This window comes from Emydura macquarii, unplaced genomic scaffold (genome assembly GCF_026122565.2).
Source record: "Emydura macquarii macquarii isolate MOO-44397 ecotype Brisbane River unplaced genomic scaffold, CSIRO-AGI_Emac_v2 contig_450, whole genome shotgun sequence".
In the NCBI taxonomy this organism is placed as follows: Eukaryota; Metazoa; Chordata; order Testudines; family Chelidae; genus Emydura; species Emydura macquarii.
Genome location: NW_027130587.1, coordinates 10,960,668 through 10,973,151, shown reverse-complemented (window position 1 = coordinate 10,973,151; position 12,484 = coordinate 10,960,668). Strand labels below are relative to the sequence as shown.

At 40.5% G+C, this 12,484-nt stretch overlaps 1 protein-coding gene across 5 annotated transcripts in view; it reads right to left on the bottom strand.

Moving 5' to 3' along the window:
- PITPNM3 (PITPNM family member 3) overlaps window positions 1-12,484 on the bottom strand; it is a 315,040-nt gene that overhangs the window by 155,622 nt on the left and 146,934 nt on the right. For all 5 annotated transcript variants that reach the window (XM_067537998.1, XM_067538000.1, XM_067537997.1 and 2 more), the window contains one exon: window positions 258-365. In XM_067537998.1, the coding sequence (XP_067394099.1) occupies window positions 258-365 (108 nt within the window). The remainder of the gene's footprint in view (window positions 1-257; window positions 366-12,484) is intronic.

Below are 12,484 nucleotides of genomic sequence, written 5' to 3'. Positions count from 1 at the left end.
CACCCGAACAGAGCCCCAGGTGTGGATACATAGTCTGCCTGCAGGCTGCATCTGGCAGAAATAGGGTCTGAATTATTTTAACATTGGGAAATAGTTAATAGACACATATCACTGTTAATTGTAATACCAGTTATGTTTTGTAACATTGTAAATGCCATTTGTACCAGGTGTCTCAACAAAATCAGAAAGCTGGCAGCTTACGTGTAAAGTTTTCTTGTTAAGCTAAATATATACACAAATAGCAAGTTAAATATTACCTTGATTTTCTTCCAGCTTGCCAATTGTTTCAATCTGCTCTACCAGGTCATTTGAATTCCACTGGCTCATTCCTATGAGAATGGCACTTTTCCCTTCCACCATCTCCTCTGCAGAAAGAAAACAGAGAAGAGGGTAAATTGCAATCACTAGGCAGGAAACAAAGACAGGATTACATTGTTACCAGCTATCAAAGAAATACGAGGGTCATTATGAGCCCTAATGGGAATACTCAGCACATAGCATATGCAGGATTCTCTGAGAAGGCTTCCTGCTTACATGTTCACAGCGTTGTGTGTTTGCATGCCAAATCCATTGCATTTTGGAAAAAACAGAGGGGAAGGGAATTTAGCAAATCTTTGCTGTTTACTTCTGCAGAATTATTAAAACAAAGTTGACTGAAATAAATATTCATGAGAGAGGTGGAAAACTACTTGGCACTTCCTTAGTGCAGAGCACGTTATAAATATTGATTGACTGATTTACATTAATTATTTAATTAACAAATCTGGTTTGGAAGTATTTTTCCTCCCCCATGAAACAGTTCTCTAGGAACTTTTTCTTTTTTGTCAGAAATTTTCAGTAGGTCAGGTGATAATTCCCCCCCCCCCAAAAAAAAACCCCAAACAATGATCCTCATCTAGCTGAAAAATTTTCAACTTCCAGTTGTAAAAACAAACATTTTATAATTTTGGATGAAAACCTGTAAATTTTGTTGTTTTATCAAAATTGCCCATGTCTGTCAAAAAAAAAAACTGATGGAAATGTTTTGGCCAGCTCTTCTAATCAATCATCACAACAGTCCTGTGATGTAGTTAAGTCAGTTGTGAGTTTTTGCAGCAGGGGGCCTTTTTTGGTTAGGTGATTGTACAATGCGCAGTAGAGCATCCCCACACAAATAATTTTTAAAAACCTATCATTCCCATTTTACAGACGGGAAAACGGAAGTATAGAGGGGATGCTACTTAGGAACACAGGACTGAAGGGACCACTTAAGTCATTGGGTTCAGTCCCCAGCTGTCGCAGATCACCCTATCAAATAACGTAACAAGTTTCATCTTAAAACTATATAGATTGTTTGCCCCGATGACTCCTATTGGAGAACTGTGCCAGAGCCTCTATCTTCTAACTTCTATTTTAAATTTATTTATGACAAGCTTTTACCCATTTCTTCTTGTGCCAACACTGTCCTTTAGCTTGAACAGCTCTTCTCCCAGACTGACATTTACCAGCACTGTGTATTTATACACAGCAATCAGCTTCATTCTCAGCCTTCATTCTGCTAGATTAAACAAGCCATGCTCTTCTTGAAAAATAGGCTCATCACTCCACTGATCTTCCTAGCAGGCTAATTGAATTCATCTTTCTCAAACATGAATTGTCCATAGTATTCCAGATGTTTTACCAGTGCCCTATACTTAGGCATTAATACTTCCCTATTTCTACTGGAAATATACCTCACCTGACACATCCTAGGATCCTGTTTGTCCAAGGCCACGGCATCAGTCAGTGGGAAAGCCAGTATTAAAACTCCCGTCTTTCTGATTCCATACCCTGCATTCATTGCTCTAGACCAGTGTTTCTCAATTAGGGTTCCACGGGAACACTGTTAGGGTTCCGCGAGCAGCTGTTCTCCGCGCCGCCGAAAAAAGGGAAGATGTCCCGGATTTTTCGGAGGAGGGTATCGAGTGTAAGTGTAATTTAATTTATATTTAATAGAGAAACGCTGACCTAGTTGTTTGTATATAATTTGCTTATTTCGACATTTTTTTTGGCCCCATATGTAAAAATACTGTTAAGAGTTTGGGGGGTTCCGCAATTATTTATCGAGTTCAAAAGGGTTCCGTGGCCAAATTTAATTGAGAAACACTGCTCTAGACCATGATTTACTCCTTGGCAGCCTTTGAAACTGAACTTGGATTGCTTTATGAAATGTAATTGGACTCCTTTGGGCAGGTAAGGTCTTTTCGTCTATGTTTGTAAAGGGCCATGTAAAATGATGGTGTCTTATAAGCAGTAATAGAAATAATGTATATAGGTCCATAACGTGTGCCGTAGTTGCTCTTTGTGCTTATACAAAGAACATAATCCCTGCTCCAAGGAGACACAGGCTAGAACATGTGACAGAGCTTTTCAGAAAGTGTCTAGTCATTTTATCAGAAATGCTTCAAAAATCAGATGGGTTTTCAAAAGCTCCTTGAAAAGAGGAGGGGCTGTAAGCCTAGTCAAGGACAAGGAGAGACCTGAATGACTCTGTGTGGGTGAGAGATAAGAAGAGGCAAGCAGTATAAAGGTTTGCACAGACCTGAGGGAGCTGGGGGGGAAAGGGGGAAAGGAATCACTTAGAAAGCCTTGCAGTGCAGGGGTTGGGAGGTGGAGAAGAAGGCAGATCTGGGTGGAGTTGCTGTACAGAAAGACTATCATCCTGGCTGGAGTACAGGACAGGCAAGGAAGGATAGGGGAGCTCTCACGCCTGGTCTACACTTAAAACTGGCATTAACAATAGACTGGCTCCTTCCTGTGACAAATTTATCAGTGATTCATGAGAGTTCTAAGCATCATTCAGTTATTCTATAGAAAGATTGGCGTTGGGTTCTGCTCTTGGTTCCACCACTGTAAATATGGGATAATTCCACTGAAGTCAACTGGATTTGCACCATTCTAACTCCAGTTATGTTCCCTCCCTGACTCTGAATTATTTATCTGGGTTCTTTTTAACCCCAATTAATGTAGCATCTCACAGATACATTTTGTAAAACATCTTGTGAAGAAGTCAAGTCTAATCCACATTTTATAGATGGGAAAATGAGACACAGACTTGCCAAAGGTCACACAGAAAGTCTGTGGAAAACACAGGAACTGAATGCAGATTTTACAAGTCCTATTTCAGTGCTTTAACTACAAAATCATCCTTCAAATCATACAATCACCAGTATATTTTAACATATAACAGGAGTGCTAGTCAAACATATGTTAGTACACCAAGGGCTATGCTAGAAAGTTTTGCTGCTTTACAGACATCAGGATGAAGCAGAACACAGCCCCCCTACGTGAAAACAAGTATACCGGTATATTATTACTATTTATGGTATAAAATGCTTATACCTGGCTGCAAATAATTACAAAGGGATCTCACAAAACTGGGTGACTGGGCAACAAATTGACAGATTAAATTCAATCTTGATACATGCAAAGTAATACACACTGGAAAACATAATCCCAACTGTACATATAAAATGATGGGGTCTAAATTACCTGTTACTATTCACGAAAGAGATCTTGGAATCATTGTGGATAGTTCTCTGAAAACATCCACTCAATGTGCAGCGGCAGTCAAAAAAGCTAACAGAATGTGGAGAATCATTAGGAAAGAGATAGATAATAAGACAGAAAATATTGTATTTCCTCTTTATAAATCCCTGGTATGCCCACATCTTGAATACTGCGTGCAGATCTGGTCGCCCCAGCTCAAAAAAGATATATTGGAATCAGTAATAGTACAGAATAAGGCAACTAAAATGATTAGAGGGTATGGAAAAGCTTCCATATGAGGAGAGATTAATAAGACTGGGACTTTTCAGCATGGAAAAGAAACGACTAAGGGGGGGCTATGACAGAGGTCAATAAAATCATGATGTGTGGAGAAAGTAAATACGGAAGTGTTATTTACTCCTTCTCATAACACAAAAACTAGGGGGTCACCAAATCATATTAATCGGCATCAGGTTTAAAACGAACAAAAGAAAGTATTTCTTCACACAGCGCACAGTCAGCCTGTGGAACTCTTTGCCAGAGGATGTTGTGAAGGCCAAGACTATAATGGGGTTCAAAAAAGAACTAGATAAGTTCATGGAGGATAGGTCCATCAATGGCTATTAGCTAGGATGAGCAGGGTTGCTGTTTGCCAGAGGCTGGGAATGGCTGACGGGATGGATCACTTGATGACTACCTGTTCTATTAATTCCCTCTGAATCACCTGGCGTTGGCCACTGTCGGAAGACGGTATAGTGGGCTAGACGGACCATTGGTCTGACCCGCTATGACCTTCTTATGTTTTTAACCTTACTCCAATTCAGGAAAGAAAGTTACCCATACTGGTATAATACCCTTTATTCAGGTATAACTGCATCCACACTAGGGCTTATGTTATGTATGACTTTATTATGCCCCTAATGGATAATATGCCCTGGTATAAACTTTCCTAGAGTAGACAAATCCTAAGTAAAATTCTCTCTATAAAGATTTTAACCCAGAATGAAAATTCGGGCATTTCTATTCTAAAAACACAGAAACTGTCCTTTAAATTTCACTGTTCTGGAATTTTGATTTCAGAACATTAATTTCTTTAAGGAAAAAAAAAAGGGAGGGGGGAAACAGACCAGTTCTCATAAAAAATTCAAGCATGTTTTATCCTTTCATCAAAAACTATCTGTGCTACATGAGCTATTAAACTTTTATCTGACAGCACAGAGGAGATTATGGAATCGCACAGCCATGCCGCACAGCAAATCAGTTCCGTTAGAGGATTTGTTCTTTTATCAGGAGCTCATCTCTAAGGGGGCTGGAAAGCACCAACAAAAATGGAACATTGCAGATGTTCTCCTTTAATAGGCTTAGAAATCTGTATGGAAATATTTCCATTCGGTTTACCAGCTGTTGAGGAAGTGGGGTGTATTAGTCTCTTCTGAATGAACTTATTTAAAAGCATTTCAATATGGATTTATACAGGCTATCAATGTATACTATGTGTTTAGTTTGAGTACAGGAGAATGCAAATGCAAAATGAGGGATTGGGAGTTCTTTATTTGCTAAGACCATGATTCAGATAATGGATCCTCTGTTACTCCCTAGATAATACTGTGGATTGCAAATAAGGACTCAGTCAGAGTAACCAGAGCAGAATATGGCCAAAAGATTCCAAGATACAATATCTAAGTTTAGACCAACTTCAGCTTTACATATCAAACATTTTAAAAAGGAAACTAAGTTCCTGGCTCTTCAAACACAAATACGGATTATATCTTGTACCTGGTCTGTGTGATAGTGGTAGGTCTATTCAGAGTAAAGCATTTAAAAAAAAATCTTGGAGTACTAAAGAAAAAAGTATGAATTGGTCTTCAGGTTTAATGCTGCCACCTATCTCCATAGCATCTGATCTCCATAGCATCTGCCTCTTTGTACAGACTGAATGCCACTCTTCAAACACATCAACAGAACTGATACCAATCACGAAGTCTTTCGTGAACTTCATGAAAACTCTGGGAGTCTTTGGAGGTTAAAATTCTACTTGGGATAGGTTTTGTTTTTGTATGCTTTTAATTTGATTACATTTACCCTTTTCTCTATAGATTGTTTTGTTTCCAATTTTTTGTTTGTTTGTTTGTTTAATTGATTGGTTGGGTGTTTTTTGTTGTTTGGGTTTTTTGGGAGGTTTTTTTTTTTTTAAGGGAGAGAGAGTTGGTTTGGGTTTTTTGGAAAGAAGAAACTGTCAACGTTGCAAGTTTTTTAAGTGTTGTTATAGATGTGTTGGTCGCAGGAGATTAGAGAGACAAGGTGGATGAGACGCTATCTTTTATTGGACCAACTTCTGCTGGTGAAAAAGACACGCTTTCAAGTTTACACAGCTTACTCTGTGCAAGCTTGAAAGCTTGTCTTAGTGGGTTGCCCTTAGTGGGCTGACTAGAGCTACCGAATTAAATTGCCAGATCCTTAGGTCAGGCCTTCGAGTAGCTGGAAAGGCCTCAAAGGTCTAGGGATGTCCAAACCACACACCCCTGTGCTGCGGGGACAAAAAATGGGCAGGGGCTGTATAGAAGTCACTGTGGCAACTCTGCCCGAGGAATTCCCTTCACAGGGACAATCTGCAAGTGTCCCTTTAAGCTGGGTTTAAAGCCTGCTTTGCAATGCCATAGTTGTCGTGTGGCATCAGCGTTCCAGAAATGTGTCAGAAGCATGCTAAGAAGCAGCGTGTGGAGGAGAAAATAGAGTTGTAAAACTGTTTTAGCATTAGATCTAATATTATTTTATCATTCTTCCTGTTACATAATCCACTTAACTAAGTCAACCATTCCAGATGGCCCTCATGTTTAATATAGAGAAAATAAGATTAAGGGGTTGCAGACTCTCATACTTATTTTCATTGGCTTTTGCATTGGACAGAAAGCATTTAATATTGTCTGGAATGTGATGGCACTTAACAGGATGCATTGGCTCTCAAAACCTCACAGCAGAAAGTAGTTTTGAGATGCATGTCCTTCCCATAAGTTTTAGGATCCTGCCTCCTGTCTAGCTGTAAATAAAAGAAGAGGGGTCATGCTCCCTGAAAAATATTTGCAACCCCCAGGTTGAAAGATTAGTAACTGGTGAAATGTGAAATCCCAATATAAATATACATTTCCTTTTTCCAACCCAGAGTCCTGCTACTCCACTGGAAGCTTTTTGCCAAGGCACATTTAGAATGGAAAATGCCCTGGTCTGGGACACATCTCAGTCATGACTCAGCTCTATAATCTGAATTCTTTCATCCCATTTACTCTAGATGAACAATATCAAAGAGGACCAGAGTAGGTACAGGGGAGGGAAAGAAAGTGAACATTCTGTACAGTCACAATTTCAACAAGTCTATGGACTTGATTCTCCACTCACATCGGTTGTACACTAATGTAATTCCACTGACTCCAATGGGGTTATCTGTCTCCCATTCACACGATGAGCTAGGATGTAATTCCCAGCTCAAGGAGACATGCCCTTGGTCTAAAGCATATCCACGGCAGTGCAAGGGGCCAGTGGCCCAAGTATATAGCTGTCCAAGACACTAGGTATATACTGTGGGCAGCTAGCCCTGCCCAGCGCTCACATCACATAGCTACACTCTATTTTTAGCATGCTAGGATGATCAGAGCTAGCATGGGTGTGTCTCCTTGAGCTGGGAATCCCGTTCCCCCCATCCTAAAGTGTAGACACACCCACTAGCACAAGTGATAGAACAGTCAGGCCCTTCCCGTTTGTCCAGAAACAAAGGGCACACTTCACACTCCCCACAAGAGCATGTAACGCCATCGTGAGGATATTAAAATTGTCCACAGAAGCAGGAAGACTGCAAGGCGACAGAGTAGCCCCATCTCAAATCTCGGCCTAAACATATGGGCACTGCCAACCTAGCATGTCCAAAGGGATGTCTTTGCTGCAATCCAAGGTGTGACTGCAGCTTGGGTAAACATACCCTTGGTAGCTTCACCCACAGTAGCATTGCTAAAAAGAGCACAGGGGATCCTAGGGATGGACTTGTGTCACCAGCATGTGCTGAAGCCTGCACCACTGTGTCTACACCGTTACTTTTAGCAATGCTAGCATGGGTAAAGCTAGTGCAAGTACATCCGCCCAAGCGGCAATCACACTTCAGATTGCAGAGTAGACCTACCCGAAGGGGCTTTGGCCCAGTTTTCAAAGGCCACTAAGCAACTGTAATGTCCATCAGTGTCAGTACAGCTGTGGGACTTTTGAAAACCAAACCATTCGTCTTTTCCCCTTACCATCTCTTTGCACTTTGGACCAAGAGGTATATAAGGTGGAGATTTTCGAACACTGCTCAACAATTCAGATGCCCAGTTCTCATTCATGTTCATCAGGGCTAAGCATCCAAACCTCAGATTGCTTTGTAAATCTCAACCTAAACATCCTGGGCACTGGCAACCTACACTCAACCACAGTAAGGCAGTAGAGGGTGGGTTGAGCAAAAACCACTTGCTGTACACACATGTAAACAATAAGCAGGTATTCAAAGTCAGATCCTCAGCCGGGGTAATTCGACATATGTCCATTGAAGTCAGTGGAGCTACGTTGATTTACGTGAGTGAAGGATATGGCCTTTTGAATTTTCTAAGGTACCCAAGTGATTTGCAAACCACTGAGAGAGGATATATGCGCACACATCTGCTGAATGCCATTTCAGAAGACATTTCAAAGCACATTCATTTATACACATGGAGGAGGAGGAAAAATGATTCACTTAGGATTGTATCATGACTTTCAACCAGGCAGATCATCATCATGAAAGGGGTAGAGATTACAGATAAAAAGGTGTTTTCTTTCTTCTCCAGACTGTGTCTTATTTGAGAGGGAATTGCTTTTGCATATAAAAAGTACTTTAATAAAAAAAAAAAAAAAAGAGAAAAAGGAGAGATTTAGCACACTGTGCAGATTAGCCTAAATCTCCGGACCCAACTCCCGAAGAGAGACACATGGAATGATATCCACTGGGTGTAGAAAACAGTAACTCATATATATGCCCCGAGTGATGCACTTTGGCTGGAACATCCAGATTGTGCGTCAACTCTTTGGTTGGAATGCTGGATTTAGGATGGACTACTTGTCATAATTATAGGTGGTACAATGCTGCTCAGTGCAGAAATACAAAGATATTCTCTCTTCTCCACTGTTTCAAATAAAACTTGGAATTGCATAAGCTAGTCTAATTTACAACACTGATTTTGTTTCACTACGTAGGAACTTGCTGCTTATAATCACTCCCCCTAGCCAGTGAACTCATTAGGTACAGCAGGTCCTGGGGGAGTAGGGAGAACGTGATGAGACATGATGAATGATATAAAGCACCTCTGCCCCCTCCATAGGATTCAATTTGGCCTTTTACTTTTACTGTTCCTTCCCCCACAGCTTCTCAGATTCCTTGAACATTCATTTTTATTGTGACAAACTTTCTTCATGATCCACGGCGGGAATGTAGCAGCAGATGGCTATGCACTGTCCTGATGTTATGTACAATTAGCTCTGTGTAAGGTGTTCATTGCAGCCTCAGGGGCTGGGGTTTTATAATACATGCATGAAAAGTGTGTAGAAAAAAAGATTAATCCAAATATACATATATATATATATGGATAGGATACCCCACACGTAGAACAAAGTGGGTACAAGCAAGATACGTACTCAAAGTAAATTATCTTCCATGGTCTTATGAATCATTTCAAAATGAGACAAGAAGATAGAATATCTCTACCCCTTTGTGTTCCGTTACAATGAGCTGTGATATCATATCACAAAGTGTGATATGTCATGTCATGAGGACCTGACTTGAATGAATCATCAAGTATACAAAAGGAAAACATACGTACTAGGATACCTGTTACTGGCCAGGGTTGGGGGCCAAACTCAGTTCCCACATCAGAAGTCCATCCCTATTCAGCAAAGCACTTTACCATGTGCTTTACTTTAGACACATGCTGCTTTTCTGAACAGGGATGGACAAAAGCACAGGCTTAAATATTTTGCTGAATTGGAGCCTCAGACATGCTTGTCACACCTGCTACTTCTGTTAAGTTCATTGGGAGTTACAGGGACAACCCCCCCCCCAAGGGCCTGATCAAACACTTTGGAAACACTTCAGTGGGATTTGGATCAGGCACTTTGTGAGGCTTTTAAAGCATTTGTCTGCAGAAGTCAGAAATGAAATGCAATTATCTATTGATATTTCACCATTGTGAAATATTTCATTACCTGGCTTAAAAGGACTTCTGTTCACAGGAATAGGAATAGGAAGTATCAAAGAGACACAGTGTGCTTAGATGTATTTCATGAAATCTTCTAATAAAAAATCCATTATACAGTGGGTGTTCCAAAAAAAACCCTTCCCAAGTACCATACATCCAGAGCAAACATTTCAAAAAGTAGCATTCAAATATTTATAGCAGCACAGAAGCAGAAAAAAGAGAAGGGGGTTAAATTTTTATCCTCCACCATAAAAAAAAGTCCAACTTCTGTTCACAGAATTGGAACATTCCTGTAGGATGATAAACCAGAGACTAGAGGCTGCTCTAATCACACTTTAGCCTACAGAGATCTGTAATCTTGCTTCTGAAAAGGTTATTCTCTATTACAAGAGAGAGGATTTTGCACCTTCAAATTAGTCTCACTAATTATGGAAGGTTCTAACTACAAGCAAGCAGGTCAGGGAATTCTAAATATAATTGGAAAAGGACCCTCTTTCTGGGCCTCAGCTCCTCATCTGTAAAATGAAAATAGTACTTCTATCCTTTGGGTAGAAACCAGACCCTATTGAAATCTATGGGTGTTTTTGCCATTGATTTCCACATGGCCAGGATTTGACCATCTGTCTTGTCTCTTTAATCCCTGATCCTGCAATCACTTAAACATGTACATAATCTTAAACACATGTGTGGTTATGTGGAAGTCAATGGCACTATTCACATGAGTGAAGCTTCACACACACATATGCATGCGCACATGAGTGTGAGTGTATTCAGGATCAAATCTTTTGACTTCACACTCTTCAGCATTGTGTCTTACTAGGCATCTGTACAATGCTTACACAGTGGGGTCCTGATCTCATTTGGGGTCTCTAAGCACGACCATAGTACAAATAATAAAGTAAGTATGCAGCTCATCACAATGCTAAGTAATTTCTCTAGGGAACTATTTTTTAGCTGATTAATCATCACTGTATCAAAAGCTACTGCTAAGCACCTTTATTTATCTGAAGAATGATCCACTAGTACTAAAGTCCATGGATTTAACTGTAAATTTCCCAGATTTAAAGCTGAGTTGTTTTTTGTTTTTGATCTTTGATGAGCTGTATTTCATATTTAAGTTTGAAACATTCAACACCACATTTTTCATTTTATTGCTGTTGCCCTTTCCAGTCCTTTTGGACCATCTGTAGAGGAGCAAACATCTCAGCCATATGCTACATTGATGTAAATCCCGTGTAAATCCACTGCAGTCAACTGATGTGGCATAGCAGTAGCATTTGACCCCTCATCTTGCAATGCCTATGCCTCTCAAGGAATCATTATGCATTACATTTTGTTTTGGGGTAGGATGGGAATAGTCCCAAAAGCAAACCAGTTAGGCCCCAAACCTGTAAATACCTAAACACATGAATAGATTTGCTTATACGAGCAGTTCCACTGAAGTCAACGGGACTGCACACATGATTGTGTGCTTGCAGGCATGGGGCTGTTCCAAGCAGAGGTTGATCAACAGAAAACTCTTGCTTTCACAACTGGGTTCTGCCGGCTTGGTTTTGAACACTGCTCTGTTTATATCTGAGCTGGACGTGAGGCAACTCTGCACTACACAGCTATATGAGAGACTCAAGTGCAAGGACATAGATAATTATATATTTTGAGTCAAGGAATATCCAGGAACACCAGCAATTATTGAACACATACTTGGAAAGAGCCCGACAACAATGGACGACGGGTACCGTTGAGGGAAAAGCCTTCCGACGATCATGCACGTGTCGTGCGCACACCTGCTTGGAATCAACACGAGCAGGTAGTCGAAGAACAACAATACATTTTCTATTCTTATTATTTGCTTTCTGGTTTTTTGAGTCTTTAGGATTTATGTTTTCAGGCTTATCTCAACCAAGAGAGTCAGAAACTTACTTTGTTTTTCCTTTAATAAATTCACGAGATTCTCACATAACATGACTCCAGGAGCTAGGGCTTTGGGCAAAACACCGAATATTGTGACACTTGGGTTAAGCCTAAGGGTTAGCAACACTGACTATCATATCTTACAAGTAATACACACTTCACAAGAGTCACATTATGAGGAGCAATGATCTGAAAGGACACTCATCTACAACAGATTTTTTGGCTTTGATGTGTGTGTTCCACTAACTGCCAGGAAAAACGTACACACACTGCAGCCCACATCTCTCAGAAGAGGACCTGCAGCATCTTGTTATTTCAGTAGAGATAAGGTACAGAGCAAGGATCTGGAGAAAGACTAATAGACAATAAAAAAGGAATTACTGCACACCTGCACAGAGAAAAGGAGCAGGACAGGCACAAGAAGATAGAGTGGCTTATCAGGAAGTGATAGGAGGCTCACAAGGAAACCTTGAATGGAAATGTGGCCTGAGCCAATGAAAGGAAACCAAAGACAAGTAGGCCGGGCCAATGAAATGAAGAATTCAGGACTGTCAAATGAGCACTTACCAGTGCTGCAGCAAACATGTGCAATTCGCTATGCATAAGGCTATAAAAGCTCACACATCAAATTACTCTGAAGAGCTTTATAAATTGAACTATCTATCCTTCTATAGTGAGGAAAGGTTGTCTTGTGGTTAAGGCTCCGGGCTGAGACTCAGGAGATCTGTGTTCAACTCCTGATTTTGCCACAGCACAGACTCCCTGTGTGACCTTGAGCCAGTCACTTGGGCCCCAATCCTGCAGGTAATACTACA